The sequence below is a fragment of the Ornithodoros turicata genome, chromosome 1 (assembly GCF_037126465.1).
Source record: "Ornithodoros turicata isolate Travis chromosome 1, ASM3712646v1, whole genome shotgun sequence".
NCBI classification, from domain to species: Eukaryota; Metazoa; Arthropoda; class Arachnida; order Ixodida; family Argasidae; genus Ornithodoros; species Ornithodoros turicata.
In genome coordinates, this window is record NC_088201.1 from 92,318,506 (window position 1) to 92,332,750 (window position 14,245).

At 46.2% G+C, this 14,245-nt stretch overlaps 1 protein-coding gene across 6 annotated transcripts in view; it reads left to right on the forward strand.

Annotated features, from left to right (window-relative positions):
- LOC135366363 (uncharacterized) overlaps positions 1-14,245 on the forward strand; it is a 192,759-nt gene that overhangs the window by 148,549 nt on the left and 29,965 nt on the right. For 5 of the 6 annotated variants that reach the window (XM_064599033.1, XM_064599057.1, XM_064599061.1 and 2 more), the window contains 7 exons: positions 10,877-10,909; positions 11,004-11,114; positions 11,611-11,679; positions 11,757-11,846; positions 13,851-13,984; positions 14,057-14,107; positions 14,169-14,207. In XM_064599033.1, the coding sequence (XP_064455103.1) occupies positions 10,877-10,909; positions 11,004-11,114; positions 11,611-11,679; positions 11,757-11,846; positions 13,851-13,984; positions 14,057-14,107; positions 14,169-14,207 (527 nt within the window). The remainder of the gene's footprint in view (positions 1-10,876; positions 10,910-11,003; positions 11,115-11,610; positions 11,680-11,756; positions 11,847-13,850; positions 13,985-14,056; positions 14,108-14,168; positions 14,208-14,245) is intronic. The other variant, XM_064599038.1, reaches the window with a different exon arrangement.

Sequence of the window (14,245 nt, forward strand, 5' to 3'; positions counted from 1 at the left end):
ACCTAGAATCATGCAGTGAACGACATTTGTTCTTATTAGGTGTTTGCCACCTCCTGATGTGCATGTCATGTATCGTACGTTTAATTATGTAAATTTTTGCGAACTGAACACGGAAATTGGCCAAGTAAAGGTCACTTTTTTACCCCACCAATATGAAGAGGGTGCCGAATTAACTCAAATTCATGATAATTGGCAATGAGATTTACGAGCTATCCGATCGGAAAAAATGGCTGAACATCATGCTTTTGGGGTCACCGGACCGTAATGCGTGATGACTTTTTGAGCGCAATCGTTCTCAGTCCGACGAAAGGAGGTTCCAAACCCAGCCCACAGCGTGATAGTAGAAAAAGTAACAGTTCCTGAAACTGGGAGAGGGAAAGCATTATCTCAGCGAAAGTCGGACGCGATAAGTCATTCCTGTGTTATCTCTTTCTGGGATGCCGATGTGGGCTGGGTTTCCAACCTCCTTTCGTCGGACTGACAACGATTGTGCTGAAAAAATTCGGAGCGCGCAATCTTGTGGGAGCTCCGTAGAGCATGATGTTCGGCTATTTTTTTCCGATAGTATAGCTGTTGAATACCCCTGTCAATTATCATTCATTTGAGTAAATTAGACATGCTCTTCACATTGGGTGGTAAAAAAGTGACCTTTACTTGGCAAATTTCCAACTTCAACTTCAGTTCCCAAAAATTTACATAATTAAACTTAGGTTACACGACATTCACATCAGGAGGTGGCAAAAACCTAGTAAGGAAAAATGCAAAATGCCATTGACCGCATGACGCTAGGTGGTGTAGTTTTTTAAATCATAATTCAGTGACACGTTTTCTGGGACACCCTGTACACAGGGTGTTTCACTTAAGAGTGACCCCTAATTATTAAAAAAATGTACTTGAGATAAAAATTAGAAACCTTCTGCGTCATACTGTTGAAGGTTTTTGCCGCCCAAACAGGTGGTTTCCATCAGTGTACCTCATTAATTTGTCTAATTAGCTTAATTTAACTAAAAAATTCCCAAGGAAAGGTTACGTTTGTTTTTGCGCTAATTAGAAAGGCCATGGCCACAACACCCCATTTCAGTCACAATTACAGGATCTTTCACGACCTTTCCACAAAAATTCGACACCCGAAAATTTGCCATCTCTGCAAGGCCGTTTTCGGATTTCCTCAGTGGCGGCCTATCGGCAAGGTCCGAAGACACTCCCACTGCGCATGGGAACAGCATGAGAAAAAGAGAAGATAAAAAAAGGAAGGCAGGGACCGACCCAATCGCGCATTTTGTCTTCGCAAGCTTATCTGTTCGCAGCTTCAGTTACCGATAATCACCGACATCGATGTCAGTGTTGCAGTTTATGCTGAAATATCTGGAGATCTCGGCAAATATCTGGAGACTTCCTTTTCAAAGTGAAAAAGTCAATTATATTTTACTTTTCAGTTTCAAAACAAGTTTAATGAAAACCACTTTATTTTTGCACATATTTATGCGTATAACAGTACGAAATGAACAGCACAGTGGATTTACTGGTCATTGTTGGCGTTTGCAGTTTTTTTGCAGTTTTCCTCGTGTTTTGCAGTTTTCATGTGCCTCTCAAGGTCTAGACCAGAGAGTCCAACCGAACCCGAACCCGAACCGAAAACAGTTATTAACCGTTATTTTTAACCGAACCGGAACTGAACCGAACCGAAAGAGTCGACGCCATCTTGGAGCTGAACCGGAACAAAACCGATAAAAAAAATACCGGTTTCCGGTTCAAATAACGGTTCACACGGAATTAAGTGCGAAACTTTGGATGTTGTGCATGCACACAAAAACTATTTTTCGTACTTTTTCTTCATTTATTAGCTTCGTAGACATCCTCTTGCTTGCCGAAAAAGTCGTGCCTTGCAACAATGATTTGGAACTTCTCGAGTCACGAAATAACAACAGATAGTAACTTAAAACTGCTAGGGCTACTAACGTCTAAGACATACACATGAACATACAGGGTGTCGCAGAAAACGTGTCATTGAATTATAATAAAAAAAACTACGCCACATAGAATCATGCGGTCAATGGCATTTGTTCTGACTAGGCTTTTGCCATCTCCTGATGTGCATATCATGTAACCTAAGTTTAATTATGTAAATTTTTTCGAACTGTATTTTGGGTAAAAAAATGACCTTTACTTGGCAAATTTCGGAGTTCACTTCGCAAAAAGTTACATAATTAAGCTTAGGTTACAAGACATGCACATCAGGTGGTGGCAGAAACCTAGTAGGAACAAATGCCGTCGACCACATGATTCTAGGTGGCGTAGTTTTTTATAATTCAATGACACGTTTTCTGGGACACCCTGTATAAAAGAATTAGGGATCAACAGGACATTAGGGACAGTTTTGGGTAGCAGTTAATAAGTGGCAGATATTATAATAACATATTAATCAGAGTCAGCTATACACAGGGTGTCCACCCTAGCAGCAGAAATGATCGCTCTTACATAGAACCGTCAATGGGAGACTGACACTCTCCTATGAAGTTTGTGTCAGAAACAGGTGCTGCATTTCAAGATCAGTCCGTTTGTAACACAAACCTGTCAGTCTTTCTTCGACAGCGCTACGTCTTCGATATCATCTCTACCGTTATCGCAGGCATCCTGTATATAAATGCGAATACGTGGACCAATCGACGTATATGTCGTCGGCTGCGACCTTCGGTCTCTCAAATATTCTCTCCTTCGTTTTTCTTTTCCTTCTTCTGTTCTCTTGTACGTAATGCATCGCGAAAGCAAACTACCTCAGCTCAGCTCTAGCACGTATTCGTGTGTACAACGCTGCACCATAATTCCCAACGTGTGCGCGTGCGAACTTACATAAGCCCCTTATACGATAGCCACACTGCAAACTTAATGAAACGGAATGCCGGTAAGTTCACCTCCTCACCAGCCATCATCTTGCGTGGCGTCGCTCTCTCCTGGCTTGTTGAAAACAGGGCGTGTTGAAAAACCTCTCCCCCGAAAAATACACCCCCGCTGCGTCGCGGGGGTGTCATTCGCGACGGTGGTTGGGCAGGAGGTGAAGTTACTGTCATTCCGTTTAATGCATTATGTCGCGTGCCTAGGGTACTAGAAAGTAAAGCACCGGCCACACTCATGCTGGTCAGAATGAAAATAACGTGCCAAGTTGGTTTCTTTGTGAATTTAAAATAAAAGAAGCAAAAACGACCATACTGACACAGTATCTGAAAATCGCTAGTGGGTCTAAAATGAGTCTGTTTGCACTTCCTTTGTCTTTGTTCCACAGACACTTCACTCTAACGCCGAGCACGGCGGCGGTCAGTGCTGACACAATAACGTGCCCTTTACACATAAAGTCCCCGAGCTCACGATCGCACCATTCTAATACAACTACATACCACGAAGCGTCGTTATCTGATTAACGTGTATTCGCGATTCTGACTGGTAACCAATAATTTCAATTACTTAAATGACTTAGGCCAAGGTAGCAGGCTTGGTTGACTGTTATTCCTGGTGAGATTCTGCAAACAACCCGGTGGGTGAGTTAACCCCCGTTACCTGAGCTACGTGCGGGGAAAGTCAACCCAAACCAGTTTTTCATGAAAACGAAAGGAAAGGATGTCTGTTTTCGTCCGGGTTTTCAAGTCATGGGCAGTTTTTCATGGCTATGCTCCTCTGGTAACCGCTACTAATCTTGTCTTTCATGTCGCACAAACTCTTTCAAAATCCTGAACGACCACTGACGCCTTCCTGCCCACTTCAAGCACTGTAACACACACACGGAAGCTTGTTTTAACATGCTTGTTGTGCTTCATTCGCACTCGTCGCCCCTGAACCGGTTCGGGAACCGAACCGTTTGGAGAGAACCGGTTTGAACCATTATAATTGCCTTCTGGAGCTGAACCGGAACCGAACCCTTATCGCCGAACCTAAACCCGAACCGGACCGTTAAACGTTTCGGTTCGACTCTCTGGATAGGTGTGATAGAGCGCCGAAGTTTGTTTTTTCACATGTTGTCATCATACGTAGGGAAATGTCTCAGTTCAGTCATTTCGGCCGCCAGCTGAACCGAACGGCTTCCCATTCGCAACTCCCGAATCCTGACTCCACCAAGATGGCCAAACAAAAAGTCCTAACCAGTGTTGCCCGACGTGAAAGTAATTTTCCATAATCTGTGGATGATTGCGACGCACGGGCAAAACATGCGCCGATATAGACACAACAAAGTATCGTGCACCTTCCAGGCTTACAAATCTACATCACACCCCATGTCATCAAAGGATATAGGCCGGGGCGGCTCAGAGTCCAGTGTCAGTCAGAGTTACTGAGAACATCCAACTTGTGGAGCGCCTAATCCTCAAGGACCGACGGATAACATGTCTCGAACTGGCTCGAAAGACGGACCTTTCTGTGGGAAAGTTGAACACTATCATTCATGAACACCTCCAGTTTCGGAAAGTTAGTGCCCGTTGGGTCCCGAGGCAGCTCTCTGTGTATTGGCCGGCAGAGAATACTGGAAATCTCCCAAGAGCTAAGGTACCGTTTCGACACTGAAGGACAGCCAATCCTTGATCGAATCATCACGTGCGATAAAACGTGGGTGCACCATTTCACGCCTGAGTGTAAACGCGCATCAAAACAGTGGAAGCATCCGGGCTCGCCATGAGGTCATGTACTCGCCATGAGGTCATGAGCTCGCGGGTAAGGTCATGACCACGGTTTTCTGTGACAAGGCTGGCATTGTTCATGTTGATTTTCTGCCCAGTGGTACCACGATCAATAGTGCATATTACTGCCAGGTTCTCAGGGATGTGCATAAGGCGCTGAAGCAAAAGCGGCCGGGCCTCATCGCCAAATGAGTCCTCCTCCTACAGGACAATGCACGCCCGCATACCGCGCATCTCACGGCACGCACCTTACAGAAAATCGGCTGGGAGTTGCTGCCACATCCCCCTTACGGTCCAGACCTCGCCCCCAGCGATTTTAATCTCTTCGGGCCACTGAAGGCGTTCCTTGGTGCCGCCACTTCAGCTGCGACGACGATGCCAAGCATGCGGTCCGGTCATGGCTGCTACGCGCCGGTAAGGATTTCTACGCTGCTGGCATCCAAGCACTCGTGAAACGATGGGACAAGTGCATTAGTGCAGCTTGAGATTACGTTGAAAAATAAAACTAATTTCTCCCCTGTAAGTTCATTTTACTTTCCCAAAAAATGAAGTCTCGGTTTGACTTGAACACCCCTCGTATTCCACTAGAATCCGTTATCCCTTATTCTAGTTCACTACACCTCCCTTATCTATTGCACTAGTATATGTTATCCTTTGTTATTTATTATCCCTTATTCTTGTTCACTACAACTCCCTCATCTATTCCACTAGAATGAGTTATTCCCCCCCCCTTATTCTAGTTCATTATAACTCAAGTTCTCGGCGACGGCCGCGGGAAAACAGGGAATTTTGACACGACTGGAAAAGTCAGGCGATTGTCAGGGAATTTGGACAAAAAGCACCTAGAGTAAGGGAAAATCGCAGACAAGTGCTGTGACGACGGGTTGTAAGAATCGAATGCTGATCAGTGGTTGAGCGGCCCTGCCGCAGCAATGTTGCCGCGAGCAGCATTTTGCTAATACGACAAGCTAGCTTGTCGTATTCGTCGTGTTGTGTTGCTCAGGCAGAAAAGTAGGACAGCCTTAGTAATACTTGATTAAGGGTATCTTTTATGAGAGATCTATATGAAAACGTAGGAGCAGCTAGCAAGTTCCCCCTTTATCTTGGGTAGGGAATTCGCTAGAAATAGTCAGTGGAAACCCCTAAAAGTTTTCAGGGTTCAAAAGAATTCAGGGAATTTGAAGGCTGCAATTTGGTAGACACCCTGAGAGTGAAGTTTGCACCTCCTGCCTATCCGACTCCAAGGATTAAACATTACGTTTCCCTCTCTCCACTCGTCCGCTACGCGCTTTGACCCCCAAAAGTCAGCGTCCGGAAGGATGGAGATGTTGTCGGACCGCTCGGTCGCCGGACTGGTGCACGTGGTTTTCGATTGTGCATTATTTCGTAATGAAAGTCGTTTTTATGGTATGTGTCTTGGGAGGTCACAGAAAAGGGGCGAGACGCCTATTTAGTTGTGATGGTGAAAGGGCTCACTGTTGTCGGCCTCAGGGACGATATACCAGGTGTTGCTGCTTGCAGCGGGTAAAATCGTTTTGAACCTGACGGGGAACCAATGAAATTTCACGTTGATTGGAAATAAGTCCGGCAACTCCATTAACATCCTTCGGTCGTTATGAACGTTATTGTCACTTTTTAGGTAACGTGGTCACACCCAAGGAAACAGTCTCGAACGATAAATTACTGATTCATCCATTAAGCATTTAAGTCTCACTCGTCCAGCTGCTATACCCTCAGATGCCATGACAGTTCTACTTTTGCCTCAGATGCTATTGAGGACTTCTCATTGCATAGCCATCGCCTCTATGTTTCCAACGTCTCATTGAGAGATGCTAGTGATCCAGCTGCAGATTGGTCTTCTTGCTGACATATTCCGATTAGCGCGGGATGGGTATTCGTCCATCACGTCCCTCCCAGTCACTCGTTACAACAACATTACAACACTCGCTGAAACACAGCTCAAAACTGGCACGGCCTTGCAGGCTCCACCGGCTCCTGTAGTCAAGTGTCCAAGTCAGTTGCTCTCCACGACGAGACCGAAAGGTGACCGGAGTTCGAATCCAGACACATTGTGTTCTGTCTCAGCGTTTTCTCTGACGCTGATAGCCATTACTGCCTTCCTGTAAGACTGACATCAAACGACGCGTGAAAGAAAGGGAGGAGGAAATGTTGTAGCACAGCCTTGTTGGTGCCATCCCGCGCTGACGTCTCGTGGCATGTGTCATATGGTAGCTTGTCGTAACGTGTCTCCGTTGTGTGCTTGTGGTGTTCTGCCGCTGCTCTACAATTATCTTGCATTGGGCTTCTCACAGTCTGAAGGTATGGCATCCGTTGATCACATTGTATTATAACCTAGCCACACGGGAAACCTAATGCATTAAACGGAATGGCAGCAACTTTACCTCCTAACCAACCATAATCTCGAATGGCATCGTTCTCTCCCCTGATTTATTGAAAAGAGGAGGCGTACGCCTTCGGTGTGACATTTATGCCGGACATAACTGTAACAAAAAAAAAAATAAAATAAATAAAGGCGTACGTTTCCTGTTTCCAACAAGTCAGGAGAGAGAACGATGCCATTCGAGATGATGGTTGGTTAGGAGGTGAAGTTGCTGCCATTCCGTTTAATGCATTAAGTTTTTCGTGGGGCTAGGGTAGTATAGAATGCAATTTGGAACCGTACTCAGTCCAGCCTGTACGTATATGTTTACCACCACGCTGCGTGGTGTAATGGCAGCGCTATTTCGTTTTAGCAAGTTGGGACAAAGCCGACTAGGGAGCAAACGACGCGGAAAGGAACAATTGCGGGACTTCCACCCTTAAAACTGAACTTCACCGCATACCACGCTCCTAGGCTACCATCATCTCGAGCGACATCGTTTTTCCTTCGCTGACTTCGCTGACGCACAAACTCTTTCAAAATCCTGAACGACCACTGACGCCTTCCTGCCCACTTCAAGCACTGTAACACACACACGGAAGCTTGTTTTAACATGCTTGTTGTGCTTCATTCGCACTCGTCGCCCCTGAACCGGTTCGGGAACCGAACCGTTTGGAGAGAACCGGTTTGAACCATTATAATTGCCTTCTGGAGCTGAACCGGAACCGAACCCTTATCGCCGAACCTAAACCCGAACCGGACCGTTAAACGTTTCGGTTCGACTCTCTGGTCTAGACTTCCCGCCCTTACCGAAAGGTGCATGCTGCACACTTTGCAATAAGCAAACGCTGTGCCCTTCGTGCTTGAAGTGAGCCACCGTTTAGTCGTCTCTTCCTTGGCCCATTCGGCGTCAAATTTTTGCTCGTAACGCTTCTTTTTCGGTGGCGTTGCAAAGTGATCATCGGATCTCCCTTGGTTCGACATCCCGACAATTCGAAACAATGCAAAAACGAGACATGCCGGTGAAGTTCAAGTTCCCCGGTTCCGCCGAGGCGTCTTGGCGGTTCCTGTCCGCGCATGCTCCGCACTTTCGCGTGCTCTTTCTCCGGGAAGAAGGAAAGGAGAAATCGCGCGCAATTTTGAAAATCTGGAGATTTTGGAGAAAATCTGTAGATCTGTAGATTCTCTAGAAAATCTGTAGATATCCAGATAAATCTGTGGCTGCTGGCAGCACTGTGTTGTCCTTTCCTCCTCCCCATACTTTAGGCGGGGCAACTTGAACGAGCGCACCTTGATGAGCGACCTTTTTTCGGGCAGTTTTTACGTACTTTCGGGTGTCCAATTTTTGTGGAATTTTTGTGGAAAAAAATTTGTTTCCTTCAGGGAAAGGTAGAATTCACAAAACACACATGAACTACGCACAACACGTCGATATAGTCACTTGAGGTAAAGGAACTTCGAAGTAGAGTCCTGCAAGACCCGGATGACGCGCGGGTACACACGGATGATCCACAAGTTGCTGCGGGTGGCGGGTCTGGGTTTTCGCTGTCGTGTGGGTACCGGGTCCAGTGCGGTCGACGTATTTTATCAAAACATTATGAGAAAGTACACCAACTTGCTCAATTTCTTACGTGTCTGTACTGCAGTCGCACGACATAAGACGTAAAGCGTCGCTGACAAGAGCGGAAGCAACGCACACGCCGTTAGGGTGCAACATCGCCTGTGTGTCCTTCTTTGTCCATGTCGCGTTTCGTATATCATCATGCCTCAAGTCACAAACCAACACGCATTTGTACCTTTTTGCCCCTTACGCTGATGTCGTGTAAGAAGCCATGCACAGACACATGTAATATATGTGGCATAGACCAGGGAGTACTCCCAGTTTACTCGTCAACGTTCATCGCGTTGCGGGTAGCGGGTCGGGTGCTGGTGAGCGTTTGGAAATAAACATGCGGGCTGCAGGCGGATGCGGGTCTGAATTTGTAACAGGACGCGGGTTGCGTGTCGGATGCGGATTTGAACCTGCGGGTACGGGTCGGATGCTGATTGGATAATTCTGACTCGCGCAGGACTTACTTGGAAGCACGTACCATCTGAAATCGTTACAATCCCGAAATCCCGGGATTGCGAGCCGAAAATCCCGAAATCTCGGGACTGCAAAAATGGCTCGGGATTGACAACCCTAGTTCCACCCATTCTCGATGCTTGGCTCGGCGCCGTTCTTTGGCGGCAGCTTATTGTGTAGGCGACGCCTTGGGACGTCCCATCCTGACTAGATAATTTCGGCACCTATATAACACATCCCGCAGACCGAAGAAGAGAGAGACCATACCACACGCACAAACACAGAGGAGCAACGCAGAGAAGGAAGGAGGAAGAGGTTTTTTCTTTTTTTGTCGATGTCTAGGCGTATGCGTGAAGGCTATGTGTTGCATTAACAGCTGCCGCTGTAAAACGGGTATGTCAACATGTAACATTTTCTCATCTCAGTTTCTCGCGTTCAGCATTCACTCTGGTGGTATACAGGAGGTCGAAAGTCTGAGGCCTATACATTTTTTAAATTTCCAATTACTCTCTTCATACGATTACCCAAAATTGTCCATTGTTCTACTTTTCCTATACAGAACCCCGTGACCCCCTCAAGGAGACTGCTCGTGGGAAACCGGGGGTTAGAATGCCCGCCTTGTCAGCTTCTGGATTCGCGGGTCCTCAGGTTGCATGAAAGCAGCGGTGCAAACTGCAGAGAGACCCTTCTACATACCTTACAATGTAACAGTGTGCGAGCTCGCACGCAGCGCCTCTCAGGAGCAAAAAAAGAAAAAAAGAAATATTGCGGCTCCAGCGACTAATCTCTAAAAGGCACATGTTTTGGCTCGTAGAAACTTCTTGCGCCGAGGGTCGTGGAAGGTCAGTGTCGTGCCTTTGTGGGTTCTGGGGAGCCCCCTAATGGAAACTGAGTCTCTTAAAGCACGACCCTCGACTCCGTATGTAAAGCGTTTCAAATAACTACGCGCTCCCATGCTGTTAATACTTAACGTGTGCACTCTTCCAACAAGGATCAGAGTGAGATGACACCGTCCGTAGGCTACATTAAAGTAAACGCACTTTATTCTACTGTATTCCAAAAGAAGCAATATATTCCTGTTCAATGTATATTTAGAATCATCTTCATATTTCACCATATTTTGTCTTCAGAACCGTTGCGTAATTAGGGCATTTCAGCACTGGTGTGGGATCACACTCACAAAGTACAGGATGTGTGCAGAAAAAAATGACCCGCATTTAGGCACATAGCTTGTTGTCTACCTAACTAACGAACTTCCGGTGGCGCACGATACGTACGAAATCTGCAGAAAAATTGTGGAAGCCATACTCAGCTTAAAAAATAGACAGAGCAACGAAAACTTCGGCATCCGTGCATCAGAAAAGGGCAACATGGTGGACGCGGGAGAGTTGTGTTCAAGTACCGCTAGGGGAGCTATCGGTGCAGAAATCGAAACGATGTCCCACACGGATGCTCATCGGCAGTACCCCTAGCGGTGCCTGCACATAACTCTCCTGAGACCGAAATGCGCTACCATGCACTGTGATGACCGCCCTATTCTAATGCATGGAAGTCGATGTGTTCGCGCTTTTTACGCTGAGTATGGCTTCCAGGCTTTCTGTGTAGCTTTGGCACGCATAAATACGCAATCGTACGCCACCGAAAGTTCCTCAGGTAAGTAGACAATGAGTTACATGTAAAAATGCGGGTCACGTTTTTCTGCACACACCCTGGAAATTGGGACCCTTTTCAAACGTTGTTTCTAGTGTTCACACAATCATTCTTCCACAGCCGTCTACTCCCATCACCGCACAGACAGCCATGGTAAGCTACGTCCTCCTCCATTTGAACACCAATCCGCGCAAACATAACGTCATTCTTTATAAGCTAACCATACGAGGGGGCTTTACCTGCACAGGCTTACGCCCACGGAATGAAGGAAGCCTACCAGAAATTTATGGACGGGTCAGCTACAGTATCAGCGCAGTGGAGCAAGATGGACGAGTGCATCGTTAAGGAAATGAGCGCGGTAACTTGCTCTTATTCCTGTGTTTTTAAATGTCTTCAACGCTTCTGTGGTAGAAGGACTGATGGTAGCGAATATTCTCTGTCAGAGCGAGCAATGCAGAGTTGCAGATAATCACTTCGCGTGCTTCCACCCCTTCGGTTTTTATGGGACATCCACACGTCTGGATTCGGCGAATATCTGTTTGTTCCGTAAGGAAAGACCGTTATGGGCCTCACTACGTCAAATAATGGGAGCACTACTCTACAAGATAGGAAATTAGGAACAAATCGTGAACCATCAATGTGCCTGCAGTTGTGCTTGAAGATTTCCTGAATATATGCAAGCTTTACTGACACAATTTTTACTCGGATAAAAAATCAATTTGTCCATACCGCTGCGCCATGTGGAGGCCACGCCTTTATTATTATTATTTTTTTTTTTCAAATCTATTTCATAGATGAAACGGTACGAGTTTTCATGTCCAACACTGAAATGCTGTTTGTGCCCGATTGGGCAGAAATATTTCCAGGTCGTGCAGCCTAAAACTGCCCCGTACGTTGAGAGGCTAGAAAACATATCTGATTACGTGAGTGTACGGACCAGCGAGCATAGTGCACTGTACACTTCATACCCTAATCTCATCCCTTCTCTCGTTTCTGAAAGGTGTCCACTAGTTTGGGAGCATGCAGGTCTCTGTCCGACTTCTACGCCAATGCGTTCACGTTGTTATGCGACGCTACCCTTGACAGCATGGTACGCTCCACCGTCATATCTAAATTTACTTGTTGTTATTAATAGTTAGCGTCTGTACTACAGGGTATTTCTTGTTACTTATAATTGAAGTTTAGTGAAGTTCCGCAAAGTTTTGTGAAGCATGTATCATATCGTTATATTTAACGTTCCTGCGCTCCAAAGGCTCGTGCAAGAGGCAGGCTCGTGCGAGAGCTTGCGGCGAGTCACGGGCGAAGCGATGCATTTGACGCGTGCTATGGAGATGACGACAAGTTGGATGCATAATGTAATTTTTGAGACTTCGTGTTATCTCTCCCCTTCGTGTTCCCTAGCCTCGGGTTTTTACATTATGCATCAACTTCACGAGCCCAATGGCGTTTGGGTTGTGCTTCCGAGAATTAAAAAAAAAGTGTTCGACATTTTGTTACAGTTTCTGCCTCTGTATCCACACGATTTTGAGACCTAGCCGTTCCGCGACGCGACGTTCCGTTTCCTTTGCCGCAGCGGAATTTTGTTTCTGTTTCCGAACTATTTTGGATGCTGGTTTCTGTTTCTGTTCCCTTGAAATTGTTTCGTTTGTTTCTCGAATTACGGTGTTCATTCTGTGTCTCGTTGTATCTCGTAGCAACACGTAAACAGAGGGACAGTGTTATTGAACACAGAAAGAACGAACACTTTAAAGGGCGTGTCGCATTCGTCAATTTCCGAAACTATAGTGCCGATTTACTTCTCTTCCATCGCCGCTAATAACGCCAAAAAATCCAACGCGAATTATTAGAGTATTTTCTGTTTAACTCGAGCGAACGAGTAATATTGAGAGTTTGCCGGAATTCCCTCTCTGGAGGTCAGAGAAAACGTCACTCGAACAAGGCTAATCAGTGGGCGCCCCTTGGCGCAGACGAGTCTAAGCCTGGAATGGCCGGGAGCCCCTGGCGCCCGAACGGCGCGTGGGAGGGACGACCTCTGCAGGTCGCGGAGAGTATGCGATCGACTTGTGGAATGTGTTTTTATTTTTTTTTCTGGTTAGCGTCAGACTTGTTCGTACAGCCAGGAGCACAACCACCGTTTTCCACACAACCGTGAGAACTCACACTGGTAGGCAGCGAAGACCAAATACTTTTCACTTATAGTATATTGCGGAGCGAATGCGAAGCGGACATCGAAGACAATCGCCTTCGCGTCGCTCCCCTTCGTGTGCCTGGCTTACGTCATCATGGTGTTATCTGCAGAGGGAGCGCGAATCCTTAAAACTCGTTTATTTAAAAGGGACACTCTCTTCAGTAGAGAAACTTGGGAGTTTGGCACAGATGCAGGACAGCTGGTGAAGAAACACCATGATGCGAAAAGACCGAGTATAAGCCACAAGGACAAGCATACGACTGAACTGGCCAAGTGTAGACTTACGAAGCGGTAACGAAAATCGGCCTCAACATACGTTTCCGGATGCGATAGAGCCCTTTATTGACGACTAAAGACGTCAGAAATCTGTTCATCTATGCATATTTGCAATCGAATTAAATTTAAAGAATGGGAGAAGGAGATATTACGTTAGGGGAATTGGGTTTCCGTTACCACTCTTGAATTTGGTTCCCGGTTCGGTTTCATATAACAAAAACGAAAATAAATTCGTTTCTTCTGGAATTCAGGTAGTTAACGTATTTCGTTTCTGTTACCTTTTCCTTTGATTAACTCCGTCTGTAACGAGTTCTTCACTGCATTGTGCGACAACTCCGACAAGTAGGTTACAGGAAGGCAGTGCTGAGAATAGTTAAAAAAATAATAAAAAAGACTGAGAATAGTCCCAACATATCGTTCCCATAAATGTGCGGTAGTGTATGAGACAGGACACTAGTGTGTACGCTGTGCATGAGACCATTTGCGGACACAGTGACATGCTCCTGCGACGTGACTGAAGGTTAGCTCGACTAATATCACTTGTAACATGATTCATAATTTGATGCAATCTAAATTACATGAGGGTCTTCCACGTTGCTACGGCAATAAGGGATATATATGATCTTGCAGAACGGCTTCTGGGTATCCCTGTGGCTAGTTACCTTCCTCTTCAGCTGCATGATTGCTTGTGGCCTGAAACTGTCTAAGTATTTCATGCGAATGGACGATTACACGTACGGGGGCATAGAGCTTGAAGAATCTGTGTAAGTCCCAATACATAAAGCGCTAGATCCCCGCTAGTACTATCAACCGATATAACAACGTGTTCTGCCTAGAGAGGAAGACGACGGCGCGGGCGACGGGAACAGCGTATCCTACGCACCCAGGTAAGAGAAGCACATATGGACAGAAATGTCATCTCATTTTCTGCTCATTTCCCTTTTGCAGCGGAACTCTCAGCTTTTCCCAGGGAAGACACAAATGGAGGTTAGTGAAATCTTGGAATTTCCGTACTCTAAATGGGA